The sequence below is a fragment of the Planococcus citri genome, chromosome 3, assembly GCF_950023065.1.
Source record: "Planococcus citri chromosome 3, ihPlaCitr1.1, whole genome shotgun sequence".
NCBI classification, from domain to species: Eukaryota; Metazoa; Arthropoda; class Insecta; order Hemiptera; family Pseudococcidae; genus Planococcus; species Planococcus citri.
The window spans coordinates 63,879,596-63,902,809 of record NC_088679.1 but is presented as its reverse complement, the minus strand read 5'-3'; the positions used below and the strand labels follow the sequence as shown (position 1 = coordinate 63,902,809).

At 34.1% G+C, this 23,214-nt stretch overlaps 2 protein-coding genes across 5 annotated transcripts in view; one reads left to right on the top strand and one right to left on the bottom strand.

Moving 5' to 3' along the window:
* Positions 1–23,214, top strand: part of LOC135840635 (limbic system-associated membrane protein-like) — a 390,872-nt gene that overhangs the window by 11,004 nt on the left and 356,654 nt on the right. The gene's annotated exons all lie outside the window — the stretch shown is intronic.
* Positions 2,881–8,461, bottom strand: LOC135841950 (SH3 domain-containing protein Dlish-like). 4 transcript variants are annotated; one of them, XM_065359184.1, is made up of 8 exons: positions 8,371–8,461; positions 6,982–7,111; positions 6,690–6,892; positions 6,402–6,612; positions 6,176–6,315; positions 3,576–3,765; positions 3,272–3,492; positions 2,881–3,171 (listed from the first exon to the last, which is right to left on the bottom strand). In XM_065359184.1, the coding sequence occupies exons 2-8, from the start codon at positions 7,028–7,030 to the stop codon at positions 3,007–3,009; spliced, it is 1,179 nt and encodes a 392-aa protein (XP_065215256.1). In that variant the 5' UTR covers positions 7,031–7,111; positions 8,371–8,461; the 3' UTR covers positions 2,881–3,006. The 4 variants fall into 4 exon arrangements, with proteins under 4 accessions (XP_065215256.1, XP_065215253.1, XP_065215254.1 ...); XM_065359181.1 differs by lacking the exon at positions 8,371–8,461 and adding an exon at positions 8,163–8,310; XM_065359182.1 differs by lacking the exon at positions 8,371–8,461 and adding an exon at positions 8,153–8,282.

Sequence of the window (23,214 nt, the reverse complement as noted above, 5' to 3'; positions counted from 1 at the left end):
GCCTTCCTTGGATTTTAGCATTTCTCAATTTTTGAAAAAAATTCTACAAATAATAATGAAATGAAATTTACCACTTACATAACTCAGATCTACTGTAACTCGGGAGGTTGAAAATAATTGTAGAGAGAACCATCTCTTACAAGGCACAAACGTTATAAATCCGAGTTTATAAATGCTGAATTTCATATTTTTTAAACCCTATTAACACATTTTTTCACAAACTGGAGAGCTTAGAAGAAATCTACCGGAGGCTTCAGAATAGTTCAAAACCATCATTAAACGATTCAGAGGGTCAAAAGTGAGAAACAAGTGTTAGGGACTTCATGAGCCGGCTTTATCTGGAATTAGGTAGATACGTTTTTATTTTTGCCGAGATTGCCGAGAATATGTGTACCAACATTTTAAAAATTTTGCCAGCTTTAAATTTGATTCTGAGATATGTTCGGCTCTTTCTTAACAAGTCAGATTTCATTTCGATTGAAGTTGAAAGGGATTTTGATAGTATCCCTACCTAAGTATTTGTCAGTATCAGTACGAATTTATCTATTAAATTGAAAAAAATTATTTACTGGTATCATAATACCTATAGTAAAAAAAAAAACTCATATGTGAATGCTGTGACTTTGCGTTCTCTGTTGAATTTATCTAAAGAGTAGTCCAAAATGTAAGTTTCTTATACGTTGGAATTGCTCCAAAAACTTACGTTGCGATCAACTTGAGCAGCTCAGAATTTACTCCTGTCATCAGTTCGACATTTCAAGCCAGTTAAGGTAAAAGATTCACTTACCCGAGAAACCTTATAGATTCTTCTGTAAGTTCTGGAACTACTGCGTCATATTCTATAATTTTTTTCGAACCGATTTAGAATCCACATGCAAAAGCCAAGTTGGTTGCTGTACCCTATCTTTTAGAGTAATCCCAATATGCTGTAGAGAAACCGATTTTTGTTGGGAGACTTTTAGTAGACAGGTATTACGTAATTTTTTTTTTATTATTATTATTATTTCGATTTCGAAGAAGTTCGCGGCTCATTTTGCATAGAATTGATATCAAAACTTTTCCATATTTTGCTCGAAGTTGAAAATATGTACTTAGACTTTGGCAGCTCTAAATTTGGTTCGCGAGCGAATTGGAATTTATTAATCTGGGTATTGTCGATTTTGATATAGGATTTTTAATGAACTACTTATTGGATTCTGTGGAGTGATGAAAGAAAATTGGTGAGGAAGTTTACTTACTTTGAGTGAAGAACTATTCAAAAAAATGTGTCTAGTTTGCTAAAATAAGTATCTAATTTTCTTTTTAACTTCTCTATATTAAATATTCAAGATTTTAAAATGAAACTCACATAATTTTGTAGAATGAACTTTCCTGATTCCAAAAACCTATAACACCTTTAATATTTATTTAACATTTTCTTTAAATAAATCATTTTCGTCAATCACTTTTCGTAAAAATTGTACTGTACAGGGTGTTCCGACTCGACAGTACCCCCTTATAACCAGTAACTGTACTACCCATTGTGAGTTGATGTATGTATGTTTGCCTACCCTCCAGGCCGCAGGGGCAAAGTTATGGACTTTGAAAAAATAACTTTTTTCGATTTCGTTCAAAATTTTTCGTCATGCGTCACTCGAAACCCGTTCTAGATAGAAAGTTGCACTCGGCGGCGTTGGATCGCAAATTTTGTGTAGAATTTTTTAATGTGGTCGATGACCTTTGTGGAAGCGAAGGGAAGTCTGTACGAGTCAATATAATTGAAAAAACATGACCAAAAGTGGTCACATTTTTTAGTTTTTGTTAAATATCACAAAATTTTTTCCTCTTAAGCTATGATTTTTATTAACAACATAAGACGAGAAAAGTCCGAGCTTTTCAACGCCGCAAACCACAGCCTTCTATCTCGATTAGTTACGGAGTCATGATGTTTTAAAAGCAGCAAAAAAATCAAGCAAAAAAATCAAATTTTTTGATTTTTTTTTGCAATTATTTTTTAATATAAAAAAATCATTATAAATTCGTTTTAACGTAGAGGAAGGCCCGCGACTAGGCCACAGTTGCTCAATTAAATTTTAACGGCTGCTGACAATGATTGCAAAAAAATTTGATTTTTTGCTTGATTTTTTTGCTGCTTTTAAAACATTATGACTCCGTAACTAATCGAGATAGAAGGCTGTGGTTTGCGGCGTTGAAAAGCTCGGACTTTTCTCGTCCTATGTTGTTAATAAAAATCATAGCTTAAGAGGAAAAAATTTTGTGATATTTAACAAAAACTAAAAAATGTGACCACTTTTGGTCATGTTTTTTCAATTATATTGACTCGTACAGACTCCCCTTCGCTTCCACAAAGGTCATCGACCACATTAAAAAATTCTACACAAAATTTGCGATCCAACGCCGCCGAGTGCAACTTTCTATCTAGAACGGGTTTCGAGTGACGCATGATGAAAAATTTTGAACGAAATCGAAAAAAGTTATTTTTTCAAAGTCCATAACTTTGCCCCTGCGGCCTGGAGAGTAGGCAAACATACATACATCAACTCACAATGGGTAGTACAGTTACTGGTTATAAGGGGGTACTGTCGAGCCGGAACACCCTGTACAAAATTATCATAGTTCATGAGCACAACTCAGCACAAGATAAACAATGCTTAGACACCCACTATATTCACATAACACCCATACGCAAACCAGTCTATTATTTTATTACTGTGAGGAGGCTTTTTAGTAGTTAAGCTAGGCCTACTCATTTTTCAGGTAAATGAGTTCGTATTTTGTGAGTAAGACGTTGAATAAGCAGTAAGCACTGAGCAGTGTTGTTGACTATTTCTTAACTAGTATTTTTTCCCTACTCAGTAGTAAAACACAAAAGCAGAAAAATTCGCATATAAAATTTTTTTTAATAAATACTTATCGAGGTTTAATATAGAATAACAATTTTTGAGCCTTCGAGTAAAAAAATATAAAATATAAAAATGCTTTGATTTAAAAGTTGTAATTACAGCTTTAGAGACTAGTCATAGCTGGAGGTCTTGCGTAAGCTTTTGGAATAAAACCACATTTCCTAGTTTTAGGGGCATATGCCCATAACCAACCATCCAAGTTTTGTGTATTGAAATCAGCATAAATCCAGTCGCCTCTTCTTACTGATAAATCGTCAGGAGCCTGTGCCTGTGCAAACAGCAAATAAAGTCTTTAAATTATAGTAATTGAATTTGAATCATATTAATTCGACAAATGTGCAAAAATTGAGACGAAATATGGGTTATACCTTGTAATCATACAACATCACGAGTTCTGTTCCGTGATATCGCATTTCTTCATTTACATTGGTTGTTTGATGGGCATTAGGATTGCACGATTGTACCGCAGGATTCAAAGAATTTTGAATAACAGTATTATTCAATGGCAGCGAATTTCCGATTTTGGAAACTTTACTGTTGTAAGGTATGGCAGTAGATGCTGTAATTTGATTACTTTGGTTCAAGTGATCTAAGGACAGAATAATTTTTAAAGTATAAAGCTCGAGTCATTTTGAATTAGAATGCATAGTTAAGCTAACTGACAAAACTTACTTTGCAATACGTCAGCTGGGTATACGAAACCGGATGGTACAAAACCTTCCTGACCATCACTCCTGATAATCCAATACCAATCAGGATCATCTCGATTTAATACGGTTACAAATTCTCCTCTTTCAACGCTTACATCATTTTCGTCGCGAGCAATGAAAGTATACAGGACAATAAATCGTCCAGAGGGATCCTACGTAAAAGACACAAAATAGAGCTTATATTGAACTAGTATTTTCTTCACAATATTTACAGTATGACACAAAAGTAGTGCTCGGTGGCTTTTATTTCCAAGTGGAAAGAGTTAGCGAGATGAATGAAGCGGCATTGAGTAGAGAAAAATAAGGGCTTTTAAAAGTGACCTTGAAAATTTCAAGCCCATGCACAGGGTGTCCACAAATTGTAAAACTGGTTTGGTCAAAAAATTCAAACTGGTTTTTATTCGCGCGATGTACGTATTCTACACACCAAGGAGACAAAAACGTGATATGAATTTTTTGAAATCTTTTCATTAATTTGCAACCAGTTGACAAAAAAATACCCAAAAATTGTAGATAGAGAAAAAAGCTTGAAACAAAAGTTGTAGAGCGTGAAAAATTACACAATTCTATTCAATCACATTTTGAAACCGGTTCACTGGTTAACATTTAGCAACCAGTTTTTGACAATCACCTAAAAATCAAAGATAGAGAAAAAAGCTTGAAACAAAAGTTGTAGAGTGTGAAAAATTGAACCATTTTCGCTGATCAGATTTTGAAACTGGTTTATTAAATTGAAACCAGTTATCAAAAATTACCTAAAAATTGGAGATCGAAAGAAAAGCTTGAAACAAAAGTTGTAGGGTCTGAAAAATTACACAATTCTATTCAATCACATTTTGAAACCGGTTCACTGGTTCGCATTTAGCAACCAGTTTTTGACAATCAACTAAAAATTGGAGATAGAGAAAAAAGCTTGAAACAAAAGTTGTAGAGTGTGAAAAATTGAACCATTTTCGCTGATCAGATTTTGAAACTGGTTTATTAAATTGAAACCAGTTATCAAAAATTACCTAAAAATTGGAGATCGAAAGAAAAGCTTGAAACAAAAGTTGTAGGGTCTGAAAAATTACACAATTCTATTCAATCACATTTTGAAACCGGTTCACTGGTTCGCATTTAGCAACCAGTTTTTGACAATCAACTAAAAATTGGAGATAGAGAAAAAAGCTTGAAACAAAAGTTTTAAGTGTGAAAAATTGAACCATTTTCGCTGATCAGATTTTGAAACTGGTTTATTAAATTGAAACCAGTTATCAAAAATTACCTAAAAATTGGAGATCGAAAGAAAAGCTTGAAACAAAAGTTGTAGGGTCTGAAAAATTACACAATTCTATTCAATCACATTTTGAAACCGGTTCACTGGTTCGCATTTAGCAACCAGTTTTTGACAACCAACTAAAAATTGGAGATAGAGAAAAAAGCTTGAAACAAAAGTTTTAAGTGTGAAAAATTGAACCATTTTCGCTGATCAGATTTTGAAACTGGTTTATTAAATTGAAACCAGTTATCAAAAATTACTTGAAAATTGGAGATCGAGAAAAAAGCTTGAGATAAAAGTTGTAGGGCGTGAAAAATTACACGATTCTGTTCAATCAGATTTTGAAACCGGTTCACTGATCCGCATTTAGCAACCAGTATTTGACAATCACCTAAAAATTGAAGATGAAGAAAAAAACTTGAAACAAACATTGTAGAGCGCGAAAAATTGATTCATTTTTGCTGATTGCATTTTCAAACCGGTTCACTAATTTGCAGCCAGTTATTGCGAATTTCCCAAAAATTGTGAATATTGAAAAAAGCTTGAAAGAAAAGTTGTAGAGAGTGAAAAATAACATAATTCCATGTAATCACATTTTGAAACCGGTTTATTGGTTCGCATTTAGCAACCATGTTTTTAACAAAAAGTTGGATTTTTTGTTTACTATTATTTTGATGATAAATAAAATGCTTAGCAAATTGGAAATATTCGGCTGAGAAATTAAAGTTCAAAGTTATTGATTGTTCAAAATAATGCTTTTTTAATTTTTAATTTTTCATCGTCGTCGTGGTCGTTTCCTTATAAGCGGTAGGCCTATTGGCCTGTCTGCTGTGGTGTGGAACCTGTTGAGGATGAAACTAAAAAATTTTTAATTAAAAATGTTTCATAACGTATCTAAACGTCATCATAAGGAAGATTTTAAAACAAAAATGAGCAAAATCGGTCCATTTTTCGAAAATTTAGAGGAGGGGGCCCAAAAGTTGGTTTTTGGGGCATATCTCCCCCTTTATGGGACCAAATCGGTTCAAATTTTGGAATTCAGTTCAAAATACAATTTGGAAGAAAGTGTATTTCCAAAATTTTGTTATGTTGATTTTAGCCCCCTTTTTCCCAAATTTGGGGCCCTTAATTTCAAAATTTGGGCTTCGCTGTATTTTTCGCATCAAGTACTCGCCGAGGGCTTTCTATTGAAAAACATTGAGCTTCCTAGGTATAATTGGAGCCAAATGAGAGCCTGCTGAACTTTTTTTGCTTGTAGCTGTATACTATAGAAGATTACGAAACCAAAACTAAGTGATATCAACCTTGAAGAAAGGATGTATTTCCGGTTGTGATGACGATGCGCTATGTAAAGATGCCTGTGAGCTGGTTATGCTTAATATGTGAGGTTGTTGATTATTTTGATTATTATCTTTTTTGTTGAAACTTTCGTTGTCCGAACCATCTGCAGGTTGAGATGAAAAAAAAACATTGTTGTGAAAAAATGATCAGAAATCACGTTTTAATTAATATTCAGAATATTGTTTGTACCTTGCTGATTTTCGATACTAATATCAACTTCTACTTCATTCAAATTGTTGAACTGCTCCCGAGGTAATTTTTTTTTCAAGTTGTTGAGTGCTAATTCTCCTAAATGCGAATTATACGGGGTACAATATGAATGTGGAATGAATCCTTCTAATCTCGAATCTTCGGCAATAACATAAACCCAATCGTTTTCTCGATACAAAATATTAACGATCTAAAATAGGAAACAGACAGATTAATTATTAATGACACATTCGAGTTTCACATTAGAATTGCAGTTTTTCACCATACCTGTCCTCTCTTTACTTGCAGTTCATCGTCAACGCAGGGAGTGAAGTCGTGTAGCACTACCATTTTACTATCGGGGGATAAGCCATTTTCTTTTTCTATTCCTACTCGGACGAGTGTTTCAATTGAGGCACTGCCAGTGATTCGACCCATGCCTGTGAAGGCATTATTTCGTAGTTCCTTCGTTTCCACATCTCCGGTGCTACCTTAATGTGTAATCAAAGATAGTGTTGTTATTATCACTAATTTTGTAAGGTCTAGGTATAGGTTGTTAATTGAGTTTTAAAAGTTTTACTTTTCTTTTTTTTCCCACGTCGTATCCTTACTGGACAAAGGAAAGCCATCGAATTGTTGCTTTAACCTCTATATGAAAACGGAGGGATGAGATGATAACAACTGGTTTCATTCGCTGATTCGAAATTTACCTGGAATAATTGATAAATTGAAATAGAATCGAATCGTTATAATATTTTTATGGTCTAGATAGAACTAAAGTGCTAGAGAGGGGAAGTATACGCATATGCCATATTGGTTCGAAGTTCGAACCAACGGATGTAAACATTATCAGAACGTAAGTATGCATATTGCATACAATCTTACGTGTAAAAAAATGCAATTTTTCGATTGTTCGCGGGTTCGGGTGAACTTTTATGTAGTTTCAAACTAAAGACCATGAAATTCCCTATCGATTGATGTTAAATTTTTGTCATTTCGCGAAAAATTGACGATTTTACGAACACTTTTATTACCCAATTTTTTCATATTAAATATGTCAACTTTAAACTAAAAATACTCGACATCTTCAGTGAACACACAGTTATTTTAATATAGCAAAATGTTCGGAATTTCATCTTCTTTAAAATGGGTGTTTATCGAAAGCTCTACGTGCAACCGTTTAAAAGTTGTAGAACTTTGAAGTTGCGAAAACCAACCGTGGACAGTAAATATTGAACTTTGAACTAGAATAACTCAAAATTTTCAACGAACACATAGATATGTTAGTATAGCAAAACGTTCGTTATTTTATCCTTTTTAAAATGAGTTTCTACCGAAAGCTCTACCTTTTATCGTTCAAAAGTTCTGGAAAATCAAAGTTGCGGAAAGTGATCAAATTGTGTTATCACTGTTATCAGTCAACAGTCACTTAGTGTTGATTGTAGACCACTTTGCGCAACTTCGATCTTCAAATCGTAAATTTTTCGCGAAATGACAAAAATTTTACATCAATTGATAGGGAATTTCATGGTCTTTAGTTTGAAACTACATGAAAGTTCAACCGAATCCGCGAACAATCGAAAAAATTGCATTTTTTACTCGTAAAATTGTATCCATATTGCATACTTACGTGTTCTGATAATGTTTCATCCGTCGGTACGAACTTCGAACCAATATATAGCGTATGAGTATAACTTCCCCTCTGTAGCACTTTAGATAAATCAAATACTAATGTGTGTATGTATGTATACAATATTTCACCTGTGTAATATTAAATAAAATTGTTTGAAAAAATGTAAACCAGCCGCGCACAGATAACTGGACAAAGCTAGAGCTGGAATTGGGAAAAATGAAGTTGGAAAGGTTTGAGAGCCAAATAGCCACAATTACTAGGAAGGCGATTCGTGCAGCGGTAGGTGAAGAGGATAAACCGGTTTAGTTAGGTTTATGTCTAGAGATTTTTACCTACCTACTAATGTACCTGAGATTTTGAAAGTGGCCGAACGACTGCTATCGTGGATGATTCTACATACAACACATGTGGATCAAGGAACGTCAACTGGAAACACAGGGTGCCACCATACCTTCGAGACTATTCATTTTTGTTTTCTTATTTTTTTATTCATGGTTTTGCTAGACCTGCAATGGCTCATACACTTAGAACATATGTTCCAAGCTCATACAATATTTGTTATGTGCAAGAAGAGTTGCCTACGTATTCAAACATAGGTGCGTGGCGCTAATATGTAGGTAGATGAAATATAACGTAGCTTAGGTACCTACCTATTACCTAATACCTGTTGATTTTGATGCTCTTGAAAAATGAGCAAACACCTTTCTTGACATTTGAAATTCATTTTTTTTTTTTTTTTTTTTTTGAAAATGACGATCATTCGCTTCACCGTTGATGAAACAATCATTTTTTTTCTCATCTCTTATCTTCATATCAATTTTAAAATTTTTCGATTACTTCACACCTAAATACCTAATTAAAAAAACTATTTTTGAAGTGTTTTTTTTACACAAAATCTGTTTTTGAGGGCGATTGTGAATTTATATGTAAATTTCATGATTAATAAGGGTGCTGGACTGATTTTTGGAATGCAATGGAATCGAAATTTGAGTTCAGCGACCTCGAATTAGAATAAACCAATTTTTTTTTTTATTGAGATAGACGTCCGTTGTTGAATTACAGTACATGTCACGAGGTATATGAACCAACCCAACCATAATCTCTTGAAATTTACAAAGAATTTTACGCAATTAAAAAAAATATATAAATGTTTATTCATGCTATAACTCGGAAAATCATGCAAATGGGACATGGGTACTGGGTAGTGAAGGAAAAGGTTTTATTTCAACTATTTTTCAGACACCAATGAATAATAGGCCGTGAAATTTTCTATTGGATTTGATAGGAAAATTTCAAGAGTTGCAGGTAAAATGCTATCTTGATGAAAAAATTTAGGTTGAAATGAATGTTGAAAAAGTAGCGGCCATGTCTTTTTGAAAAATTACGTAAAATTGTAAATTTTATGATAGTCCGGCATATGACAATAGGAGTAATTGCACCCCCTCCCCCGTCGATCCTCCGAGACAACTTTTTTCTTAAAGGGGACATTCTAAGGAACATTTTAAAGCAAACTTGCCCAAAAAAAAGTTGGCCTTACTTACAAAATGGCCGCCATTTTGATTGACAGGTCAGCCGAAGTCACAGATTTTGCGTTTCAACATAGGACTTGCACAACATTTTTCGAACCTTACAAAGGTAGATTGAAAGATCATGCAAAAATTTATCACCTGTCAACATTTCAAGTGCTAAAGTGCGTTTTTCGATTTTTGGTTAATTTTTGAAAATCAAATTTAAGCCAAAAATGAGGGAAAAAATTAAAATGTTACCAAATTGACCAAGAAAGCTGAAATTTGGGATATACCCTATTTTTGACATGCCAAATCGATTGGAAACGTGAGCAGTTCTGGAGCCTTCAGCAGATTTTTGAAACTCGAAATTCCCACAAAATTCCATCAAATTGTAGTTGTAAAGCTGAAATTTATTCTAAAAACTAAATTCAATACGCTACGAAGTACTGCAGGTGAATTTCAAGTCGTTTTGGAGCCTCCAGCGACTTTTTAAAAATTCCTGAAGCCTACAACAGATTTTTGAAACTTTAAATTTTTACAAAATTTCATCAATAAATGGAGATGGAAAGCTGAAATTTACTCTACACTCCAATTTTAACACCCTCTAAAGACGACTTCAGGTGGGTTCAAGTTATTTTAGAGCCTCCAGCGACTTTTTTGAAAATTACTGGAGCCTCCAGTAGATTTTTGAAACTTGAAATTCCCGAAACATTAATTATCAAATGGAGTTGGCAAGCTGAAATTTACTTCGCAGACTTCATGGTGGTTTCAAATGGTTTTGAAACTTCCACCTACTCTTAGGAAATTTCAATTTTCCAAAAAAACGCCATACAACGTTTCAAAAAGTCGCTGGAGGCTCCAAAACGACTTGAAATTTACCTGCAGTGCTTCGTAGCGTATTGAATTTAGTTTTGAGAATGAATTTCAGCTTTACAAGTCCAATTTGATGGAATTTTGTAAGAATTTCGAGTTTCAAAAATCTGCTGGAGGCTCCAGAACCGCTCAAAACGGGTTGAAACCGTTTCCAATCGATTTCGCATGTCGAAAATAGGGTAGATCCCAAATTTCAGTTTTCTTGGTCAATTTGGTAAAATTTTGATTTTTTCCCTCATTTTTGGCCTAATTGGATTTTCAAAAATTCACCAAAAATCGAAAAACGCACTTTAGCACTTGAAATTTTGACAGGTGATGAATTTTTGCATGATCTTTCGATCTAACTTTGTAAAGTTTGAAAAATTTCGTGCAAGTCCTATGTTGAAACGCAAAATCTGCGATTTCGGCTGACCTGTCAATCAAAATGGCCGTCCTTTTGTAAGTAAGGTCAACTTTTTTTGAGCAAGTTTGCTTTAAAATGTTCCTTAGGATGTCTCCTTTAAGAAAAAAGTTGTCCCGTAGGATCGGCGGGGGGGGGGTGCAATTACTCCTATTGTCATATGCCGGACTATGCTGAGGACAGCTGGACGGATTTAAATAATTTTTACAGCAATGAAAATTGAAAAGATCAGAATTATCAGTTCTCATAAATTTTTTTCTTTAAATGCACTTTTCTCAAAATCTTGTTTTTCAATCCTTCAACTTCAAGAAATGAAAAAAAGGCGGAAAAAAATAACCTAGGAGGCTGGGGTTGGTCTCATTCGACTCGGTATGATGTCTAGTTTTCAAAATGGCCAAAAAATTGAAAATGAAAAATCCGACTTGTGGGTCCCTTTTGTCAAATGGGTCACGTATACATTTTTGTTCAGATTTTTCACATAGTCCCTTAATTACCCAAAGTAACCCCTTCCTTGAGATCCTCCGAAAATGCAATTTTCAGGTTTCTTTATATTTTTTCCAAAATAAGTAATGAATTTTTTGTGATTTTTTTTTTTTTACTGGAGGTAGGCAAATAGGTACTCGTACATAAGATCGCAATCGTTACAGCAAATCTACAATGATCATAAAAAAAAAAGCGCGTTGAAACATAAAGGCATACACTTGCAATCAATGCTAATAAAACAAAGACATGACTTCTCGTTTTAAAAATTTTCATATTATTGAAATTTTAAATTAAAATGAAGAAATTTTCAAAAATTACCTGGATAAAGTGTTCATGCTTGGACAAATGTATGCCTCCATTGGATAGGATCAACGAAATTTGTATCTTTCGGCTACACCATTCAATTGGTGACAATAACCAACACAAGGAGCAATTCTAAAACCATTTTCCCTAGCAAACCTAAGTATAAAACGAATCATTCAAATATTCGCGACCATTATCGCATCTCAACTCAACAATAGGACCATGAGCAATATTCCTTATCAAGTTACAATACTCTACAACTTTTTCTAAGACATTAGACTTATTTTTGATCGGATATACCTTTGCCACTCGAGAATAGTCGTCAATAAATGTGACAAAATAATTTTCACCATTAAATCCAATTACATCGGAATATATTTTGAATTTGACTGTTTAGATTTGGCGCAAATTTGACATTTCATACGCGAATAAACATTATCTAAATTTTCAGGTAGACCTTCGAGATAATTGTGCTCACACATTGAAATAAGATCATCGAAATTTACATGACCAAGAATTCGATGAAAATACTCTTTTTAGAGTTTTTGCGCGAAGCGCGAAAAAACTCTATTGTAACCACTTTTTTATGGTCGTCGTCGTCGTCATCGTCGTCGTCGTCGTCATCGTGTAGATTTTTAAAATGCTAAGCAATATGCAAAAATAATTAGCTACTAAATTCCGATTTCAATTCAAAACTTTATTGTAGATAATATTGTCGTCGAGTAGAATTTTAAAGTGCTAAGCAATATGCAAAAATAATTAGCTACGTTTATTTGTTTCTAAATTCCGATTTCAATTCAAAACTTTTTTGTAGATAATATTGATATGAAAATGAAGATAAAACGGTGAGGAAGTATGTATGTAATAAGCCAAAACTGAAATCGTAGAAAGGTATGACTTTGGCGGGTTACTTTCATTTTTTTTTCAACAACGAAAAACAAATCAAATCGGTGAAGATTGTAATTTTCCAAAATAAAATATAACGATATTTCGTGTAGCAAAATTCCAAAGATTATTTTGAATTTAATTTTATAAAAATCGGGCATCTTTCTGAATATCTATACATTACAAGAATTGAAAGGGTAAATTCAGAAAAATTGATAATTTTTCAAAATAAAATAAATTACGATATTTCGTGTACGTCTGAGGTGAGATTATATTGATCATACCATCAAGATTTGTTGAAGAACTATTCAAAAGCATATACAACATTAGAATTTAGATCACCCAATAAGCAAAAGGTAAATGCAAAAACTCTCTTGCAATCAGCGAATAGCTGATGGCTTGTACCTACAAAATTAACTCTACACATATTTTTTGTTATTGAGGAGACACTTAATAAATTCTCACCCATCATAGGGGAGTAAAAAACATTCTTTACATTAACAACAATTTCTCTACCTTCATAAACAAATTTACATAATATCCCAACGTCACATTTACACCATTTTTCAAATTTATGTATTCATAAAAATAACCAATTGAATTTACCATATGGTCAGTGCACCCACTATCAATTAACAACCTGATAGTGTCAGCTTCTGCTGGCTTTGCATTCGATACGTTTACACTGATGTGAAAACTGGCACTGGTTTGGTGCTGATAATCTTCCGAATTTGGCCCATTAAAGTTACCATACGAGTTCCCATACGAGTTCCCATACGAGTTTCCATTGAAATTTCCGTCCGGATTTCCATTTGGATTCCTCTGACGCCAATTATTGTGATTATTATTCCCTCGACCTCGGAATCCGTCTCTATTGTAGCCATTATAATCGCCTCTAGGGTTCCCTCTGCCACGAAAATTAAATTTGCCACGAAATTGGCCTCTACCACGTTTATTTTGATTCCTTTCCGGACAGAATTTCTTGATATGACCAGGTTTGTTGCACGAAAAACAGACGACATATCCACAGACGTTTTAAAAGCACTTGCCTGACTTTCTTCAGGTTCAACTTATTGAAAAAAAAAAACAAAAAAACTTACCTACTTGAGAGAAATGTATGTAGCTTAAAAATTGTATTCGACGTAATTTGTTGTGGACTTGAGGGAAAATCAAGAAAATGGGGCAGCTGGGATTGGAAAATATTTTCAAGTCAAGAGGCAACCTATGAGCTAAAAAAAATTGTCAATAATAAAAATTTGCAAGTACAACTTAATGCTCATCATTAATGAACTCGTAAAAAATAATATTTCTTCTTACCCTCCCCTCCACCTTCACACCTCATCACTTTTTAGGAATAGATTATTTTTATAGCAACGCAATAGCTATATTTTTTTCTTACACAGAAATTCGCTCGCATCATGAACCGGCGAATAAAGCTCCCGTTGCGAAACAGCCACACAACACAACACAAAAAACAGTTCATTAAAGTTTCTCCGGTTGGCGAAGTTTGCAAGTTAACGGTGATTTGTATTCCCGTTAGTTCATTTGGTCTTTACGGAGTTGTTTGTCTGTTTCTTCTTTTCTTTAAAGGTTCTCTCGTCGGTTGTATTTTATTTTTTTAAAAAACAAAGTTGTTGAATCAAATTGCGCCCTTTTTACGAGCCTTCCCCGCTGCCGCCACTGTTGCTGCTGCCGCCGTACCCTCGTCTCTCTCGTTCGTTCATTCGTTCGCTTTTTGTAAAACAATTAAATTTCTATTTCTATATTTTTCGGATGATGATGATTATATTTTAAAATATTTGCAGCTTCGTTGGATAAACACGCCCGCTTCTCTCCGGCACAAATACGAGTATAAACTTATTCGTAGCGAATTTTTGAAAGAGCCCTTTGTAGGCGTAATTATTATAACGGCGGTATAATTCTTAAATAGCAGGAAAATATGTTAAAATTTCCAAAAATACTACCGTCTTCGCTTACTTACGCGCCGATAGACGAGTTGAAAAAATTCTTCGAGTAGAAAACACAAGTTAGGCTGTGTTTTTCGTGAGTTTTTCAGCAAGATGAGTGTTTATCCGTGTGCTTTGTGGTCGAAATTCAAATGCAATGGTGACGTAATGATTTTTCAAACTGTTCTTTTTTTTCTTTTTGGTTAATTTGGGTGAATTTAAGATACTTAGATGGGAGAAAGTGTGAACTCTCTTGCAATCAGCAAATAGATGATGGTTTGTTGAGAATGCCTGGTGTTTTAGTCGTATCGGGCTTCGGGCTATTTAGGAACCTTCAGCGCGACTTTCGATTTCTCCGGTATTTCAAAATTTCTCCAGCATGCGTGTAATTTAATTTGAACAGTTGAAAATCCAGTTGTGGCGTATTTCTCACTTTTTGGGGGGTTTATCCACATTAGAACCGAATTTCTTGCGGATTTTTAAGGTGTGATTTTTGGCTTGAGTATCTTGTTTGTTGAGAATGCTTCGAAATTTGCTAGAATGAGTGCTAATTCGCATTTCACCATTTGGAGCCATTCTGGACCCTCAGCGCAGTTATAGTTTTCTTCAAAATGGTCGGGAATTGATTTGAGCCGCTGAAAGTCGAGTTGTGGCTTATCCTCGACCTGTTTAAATGGCTTTTCCACATTTCAGTCGAATTTCAGGCGGACACGTAAAGTGCGTTTTTTCATCTAAAAATTTGAAAAATCTAAAATTTTCTGTACGAAGGGAGCGATATGACTATCTTTTCTGAAAGGAACTTCCGAACCTGCATTTCACAGCTTTAAGCCATTCTGGAGCCTCCAGCGTGGTTTTTTATTTTTCCAGAATTCTAAAATTTCTCTAGAAAACGTGAAAATCATTTTGGATAGCTAGCTAAAAATTTAGGTGTGGCTTATTCTCAAACTGTTCAAAAAGTTTAATCCGGTTCTGATTTCCAACCGGTCACCTCAGATGCGTTTTTTTTTAAAACCTGCGTATTTTTATTAATTGATAACGAAAGCTGCAGGTGAAAAAAAGACCTTCGAAGTATCCGGCTGGAAATCGGCTCGAATGTGGATTAATTTGTTGAATAGGTCGAGCATGAGCCACAGCTCTATTTTTAATTGCTCGAATTGATTTCACTCTTTTTGGAGAAATTTTGAAGCTCTGGAAAATTTGAAAATCGTGACAGAGGTTCCACGAAATTTTGAAATTCTGATTCGGGAGGGGGATAGGGTTGTCTTTAAACAAGACTTCAGAATTTTTCTTCGAATAGTCTTTTGATTTTTTGAATTTTTTCTCAACAGGTTATAGAAATGCACTTGATATGTCCGTCTAGAATTCGACTCCAACTTTGTCTAGGTAGGGTACTAGGTAATTCCTTTGAACAGGCCGAGAATAAGCTACAACCCCTTTCGACTATTTCGAGATGAGGTTGTTTGCCCTCAAAATAAGGTACGGTGCCCTATTAACGCCATGCTAACGAAAAATTGAAATTACTTACTCAGTCACAATTGAAGTTGTTCCAAACATGTTGATAGGCATCGTAGCGGGTCCCTCTTTTAGTGACTTGGTCACTATTTTCACGAAAAGTCACTATTGGTCACTTTTCTGCCCAAAAAGTCACTATTTTGATTTTTTTTTTAATGAAAAAAAAATCGATAATAATTGTATTATTATTCAATGTTAATGCTACTGCCAAATGAGCATTTTAAATAATCATTAAAATTCAAAATTTCAAAGGCTTTCGCCCTCGCTTCGCTCGGGCATATTATTTTATTTCCTTTGGTCAAAAATTGAGTCTTGATGGTAGAAAAATTGATTTCTCACATCAAAAATGGTAATTATTTTTCAACTTCTGGAAAATTATGAATTTTCGTCTCTCCAGTGCTTTTGCCCTCGGTTAGCTCGGTTCGTACGGGCTATGTATATTGTGTATTTTTAGAAATACCTATTGTAATTTTTTGGAAATTATTGTTAGATTGCTGGAGGAGCAGGACCGTCGAGAGGGGGAAAAGAGGACAGTCTACCCCGGACTCGCTCATTCTGGAGGGTTCGACAAAAAAAGGGCACGTGATGAAAGAAAAACATGTTTTTTTACTTTTCAAAACTCGAATTTTCAAGAGCTTTTGCCCTCGCTTCGCTCGGGCTTGTTTTCTTTTTTTTTTTAAACATCAAAATTTCTGAAGAAATATCATTCAACTTTCAAAGTTTTAAAGTGAATGAATGAACTTCTCGCTTAAAAAGTATTGTATTCAGGCTTGCATCTAAAAAGCGCATAGGTGAATTAAAACGAGAACTTAATAAGAAAAATTGGTGGTTGAAGTGACTAGAAAAAGAAAAATGGAAGAAATTGAAATTTTAGAACTGAAGAAAGTTGAGTAGATGGAAAAGAAAAAAAGAAAAGCTCGAAAATTTGGATGACTATTTATGTCACATGGAAACTATTGAAAGTTGTCCAACCCCCTCCCATCCCCCAATAAGTGCGAACTTTATTGGAACCCAATTTTTTTCGTTAGAAAATTGGGAGGGTGGTACTGGAAAAAAGTCGCGAAAAGTCGCGATTATTGAATATCAAATTTATAAAACAACTTTTATGTCAGTTTGTGATTCAATTGAATTCCGATGATTTTTTATTAAACGTTTTTTACTCATGTTTTTCAATTTTTTGCCCCCCTGAATGCTGGAATCGAAAAAAAAATGGTCACTTTTTTGTTAATTTTTGGTCACTTTTTTGAAGAAAAAGCCACTTTTTGGTCACTTTTTTCACTGCTGAAAGTCACTAAAGTCATTTTTTGAAGAAAAATTTCGCTACGATGCCTGTGATAGCAGATAAATGGATAATTGTTCTCTTCAAGTTACCTTATAGTGTCTTTAAAATGAGGGCACTATTTTGGCGTTATTTGAAACCAGTTGCCTAATAACGCCATCAACTTTTTTTCAATTTTAAACCTGAAATTTTTCGATTAAAACAATTTTGAATGCAATTTTTGAAATCGGCGATGAAAAATTAATACCCTACCACCAAAATTATCCGCAGAAGTAAATTTTGACCCCAATCTAAATGCATTTTCAAATTTCAAAAAAAGCGGGAAAAATGGTGAAAAAAGTGAAAAAAATTATTGGAAAACAATATTAAAATAATTATTAATATTAATCACAATATGGGACATTCAAATACATACATAATTTTCATCCTTCGTTACCATACCACAACACAATCTTCATAAATAAACGTCAAGCAAACCGCACACTGGCGCATATCTCTTTGGTCATCCTCCCTGTCCAAAATAAAAACAAGTAGTATTACGAGCTTGCCTCGGATTATTCGTTCAATTTCTTCAAAAAAGCTCTTTTCGGCGCAACTGGTTTATTTTTGTGTGTCCCGATTGTGATTAATAATAATTTTTTTAATATTAATTTTCTATAAATTTTTTCACTTTTCACATTTTTTTATTTATTTTTTTTCACTTTTTTCGAAATTTGAAAATGCATTTAGATTGGGGTTAACTTTTGCGGATAATTTTGGTTGTAGGGTATCAGGGGGTGTCAATTGCATCGTCATTTCTGAAAAAAAAAAAAAAAAAAATGTTGAACTAACCAAAAATATTTTTTTCTGAGTCTGTTTTCAAAATTCCTTTTTACATGTTCGCTGCACACCACACGAGTGATAAGAAAACATCAAATACAAAAATTTTGGATTTTCGCTTCGAAAATCACAACAACATTTCATATCATCTGAACTTGAGAATCTTTGGTTTATGAAAATTTGAAATAAATTCTCTCATTTGATTTGAGGCAACAACCCAGGAACGAACTGGATTTTCCAAATATTTTCGTATCATCTAAACTCCCCCCCCCCCCCTGTTCTATCTCAGTTCTTCTCAAGATTATCGTTTTTGGTAATATGATTGGAGTTCTGGAGTTGAATTTTTTAGTCAGGGTCATTCCACGTCAATTGGACCAAGAAGTGGTAGAGGGGTTCGGCGATTTTTTTGAAATTTTTCTAGTGGAATGACCTACCGAAGGGATGACCAATGGCGCAAATCGCAGCCCTCTAGCCCATTTTTAAAGGCAGCCAGGGGGTCTCAAAATTTTCAATGAACCAAAAATATCATCCATTTCAGCAGTGGATTACTCGATAACTGCGATACCTACCAAAATGGAACATTTTCCCATAGTTAGGGGTTTTGAAAGGCTTTTGGTGATTTCATAAAAATCAGTGTTGCCACTTTTTTTCAAACAAAAAATTAGCTCAAAAAGTTTCGAAACGTAGTTTTTACATCGTTCCGACTCTCAAAAATTCTGAAAAAAATATTTATTATGGCCAACTTTTCATGCTGGACTACATAATAGAAAATTGTGTTGGTAACATGTTGCAAAGTTGATTTTAAAAAATTTCAAGTTTGCGAAAAAATGTGATTTTTTAATTTAAAACATGAAAAAAAGTTTTGAGAGGTGAAGTTGACCCATTTGACCCCTATTTTTACGTATCTGTTAAAAAATTTGAAAAACTCTTTCACTCGATGAAATAAACTCCTCACAAAAAAATCAAAATTCGAAAAAATTCAAAAAATGAACGAATTTTTATTTTTTCTGTTGTGAGTGTAATTTTTATCAACTTTTTCATGAAATACGTCAGAAACAGGTCGAAATAAGACAACTGAATCAATTTAAACTTTTTTTGACGTTTGAAATTAAAAATTGAATTTTTTCGAATTTTGATTTTTTTGTGAGGAGTTTATTTCATCGAGTGAAAGAGTTTTTTAAACTTTTTCAACAGATACGTAAAAATAGGCGTCAAATGTGTCAATTTCACCTATCAAAACTTTTTTTCATGTTTTAAATAAAAAATCACATTTTTTCGCAAACTTTAAAATTTTTTAAAATCAACTTTGCAACATGTTACCATCTCAATTTTTTAATATGTTGTTCAGCATAAAAAGTTGTCCATGATATATTTTTTTTAGAATTTTTGAGAGTAGGAACGATGTGAAAACTACGTTACAAAACTTTTTGAGCTAATTTTTTGTTTGAAAAAAAGTGGCAACACTGATTTTTATGATATCACCAAAAATCCTTTCAAAACCCCTAACTACTGAAAAAAGTTCCACTTTGGTAGGTATCGCGGTCATCGAGTAATCCACTGCTGAAATGGATGATATTTTATAGGTTCACTGAAAACTTTGACACCCCCTGGCTGCCTTTAAGAATGGGCTAGAGGGCTGCGATTTGCGCCATTGATCATCCCTTCGGTAGGTCTTTCCACAGGAAAAATTTCAAAAAAATCGCCGAACCCCTCTACCACTTCTTGGTCCAATTGATGTGGAATGGCCCGTCAGAAAAACTCTGCAGTGCTCAGTTCATTTCGGCGAAATTGGAAATCTTTGATTTTTTCCTACTCAATGAGTATTTTGAAAAATAATCACATCTGATGAAAATGAGTAGGTATACCTAAGAAGAAATCGAGGATTTCTAATTTTGTTGGAATTGAAGTATATGCGGTGTATTTCGAGTTGATATTACTCTGGACATGAATTTTAGCAGTATAGGTCACTCGAAAGGGGTGTCAGGGGTTTCCAAAATGGCGCAATCCAATTTTTCGAATAAAAGTTTATTATAAAACATGGAAAAATAGAGACGAATTTGGTTTAAATTCACGTCAATGATGTACTTCGACGTCTTTGATGATACTTCCAAAAAAGTTCATCAAAATCGATCACTTTAAGCCAGGAAATTATGTTTTTTCCAAATGGTTTTATGGCCATGGAGCAACGTTCATCACTCGAAAAAATTCTGAAAAAAATTACTTACCAGTGGTGGAAAATATTTTTTGGCTTCATACTACATCGGACTTCGGACATCCTTACACATTGATTTGACGTTTTCAAAGTGGATTTTGGGGTCGTTGTTTGGGTTGAAAAAATTCAGGGCTATACCCTCAAGTATCCTCGCCTCTATAACATCAGTTTTTAAATTTGTAAAATCCCTAAAACTCGTTTTTTGGGAGGTACCGCCCAACTGAGTGCAAACGGAAAATCGCTCAAGTCATTTTCAAATTTGATTTAGTCTATAAAAAAATTTACCTGTCACTTCAGAGAATATCATGTCAAAGTAAAGACGCAAGCAGCATATTGATATTCCTTGTTATAAATCGGAAAAAATCGACGGTGCCTCGGGTTACACACATTTGAAAAAACTTATAAGTAGCAAGTATTATTAGGTACATAATCTAGAGTCAGTTTATTCCATCTTACCGCGTCTTTTCATTTGCACACTTTTATTTCAGGAATTCGTCATTACTGCGCAGATATTCTAAAATTTTAAATAACAACTTACCTAGTTTTCTTGCTGTTAGATGTACCTATAATTGTCGGATTTTAACTTAGCTACTTGTACCTCTAACTGTTCGAACGGAACTACGAAAATATTTTCCTAATACCTTGGTTAAAACAAGCGGTATATAAAAAATGGCTCTCGATATAACAAGAGGGAAAATTATCACCTCGGGTGTTGAAATTCGTATCGTCGTGTTCGAATCATATAGAAATGTACCAAAAATTGCTGTAAAATCCTACCGATATAGCGACATATTCCACTTCGACGTTCAGTTGGCGAACACGAACGTTAATTTGTCATCGATATTTATGCTCCAGGTTACTTACAAAATATATGTATAGGGGTATTTATGCTGGGTTTTTATCGTGAAAAATCTCACTTGCAGATCGGGCATCGATTATGTTGAGAGAAAAAAAAATAAATTCAACGAATACACTGATTACTTTTCAAATCTAGTTCCCCCCATGTTGGCTCAGTATCCCTCCATGGGTTGGGGGGAGCAGCTTGCCTTTTAAGGACTGCCTTTTCACGATTTCATAATTAATTTCCGCTCCGTTATACTGTGACCTTGGCAAAGGAAGCATTTCGTGTCGTGGTGTTGAAATTACCCTTTTTACAGGCTGTTTGAGAAGTGTGTAATGTAGGCGTAATGTCGCTGAACGTTGAACGTTGAACTTATTATTAAGCCAAGTGGGATTCGAAGTGGAGGTGTGAAACAAAAGGTGTCGAGTTCATCAAAAATTTCCATTCGTTTGAAACTGGAAGTTGGCGGAAAACAATTATCATCGGATTTTGTTTTAAACAACCATTCGAGATTATTGTCTTTTCATTTCATTTCTTTTTCTCTCGAGTTTCTTTAATTTTTGCCATTTTTGTTCAATTTACGAACAGGGTATTATTTCGTATATTTAAAGCTGACCGTTATCGGCGCTGTGTTTCAGTATTTGTGTATTGTGCTGTTTGAAAAATCTTACCTCAAATATTCGGATTTGACCTTCTCCTTTTCTAGTCGAAAAGTGTTTTTGGCCCAATTCTTCCTTCTCGAACCTTTCACCTGCGCTTTAATATCAAAATCAACCCTTTGTAAAGGTGTTTATTTTACCTACCGAAAATTTTTCAACGAATAATTTCTCACTTGAGTAATCGACATCAATCTATCCGCCTCCTGAGCACCGTTTTCTATGTACTTTTATTTCGGTTTAATTTTAATACACCTGCCTACGCCTATTTTCAACTCTCGTGCTCATTTATTACGTATTATTTTGGTTTAGGAATTATTGCAAGGGACTCTGTACTTACTTTCTTTATATAAAACGCCCATGAATAGTTTTTCAGGGTCATTGTGCAAATTGTTAATGGTTTATGGGCGATTCGAAGTGACGAAGGGCAAGTAAAAAATTATCGAAAACGATGAGAATTTATTCTGTTTGTATTAACCATTTTGCCGAAGGATTTGAAGACTTCTAATTACAATTATGTGCAACGCAATCCGCCCTGGCCTGTTTTTAACGACCTAGCCAATTTTTCCATAGCTCAATTCAGTCAAAAGTTTCGTGTCTTTGTTTAATTCGACGTTCGAGCTGAAATTAAATAACATGCCGATGGGACGCGATATCGTTTGAAGTTATTTCAACACCGTCGAATCAAATGAAATTAAAGTGTACGTGAGTATTTGAAGTATGTATTTTTTTTTTTTTTTCATCTCAAATGACGAATAAATGATTAAAATTACATTTCCATCGCTCGATAAACGACGGTCCTACTGTAAATTCTAAATTTGCGGAAATCTTGGAAAAAAACCGTTGTTTGAAATTGAATGAAAAATGTGGGAAGAGTTCGAAAGTTCCTGTTGTAGTGAAAAAAATTAATTTGCGGGGAAAAACGTGAAAATTTGAGTTTGAAATTGCATCGGACAACTTTATACTGGTCTGGTTCAGATAAATGAATGACTACTTACTTACCTTACTCATTTAATTCAGTTCTTATTATCAATAGTGGCCGTTTTGAACCTTGTGTGGGCTAATAGATTGTACTGATTACAGAGAGATTTTGGCCTTTGTTTAGTTAGTACAAATTTGAAAATTTCTGTAAAGATTTTCTGTTTCAGTAGAAAACAGCGAGTTTTAGTTTTCTAAAGTTGACATTTTTCAGATTTCCGTTAAACGTGGGTCTATCTGTTTTGGCACATTCCTTTATAAGGCACGAAAGACTATCATTTTTATTACAAGAAATTTTGATCAAATTGCTGACGAAATGAAAAACTCCGCAATGATCTGCAAGCGTACATTCTGGCTCAAGAGCAGTCGAGTAATTTCGAGATGTAATTTCTGAAATGAGATTTGAGTAGTTTTTTGGGGTACAGTAGTGCTAATTCTTAGATCACTATTTGTCAATTCCGAAAAATCAAGACCTAATCCCTCGT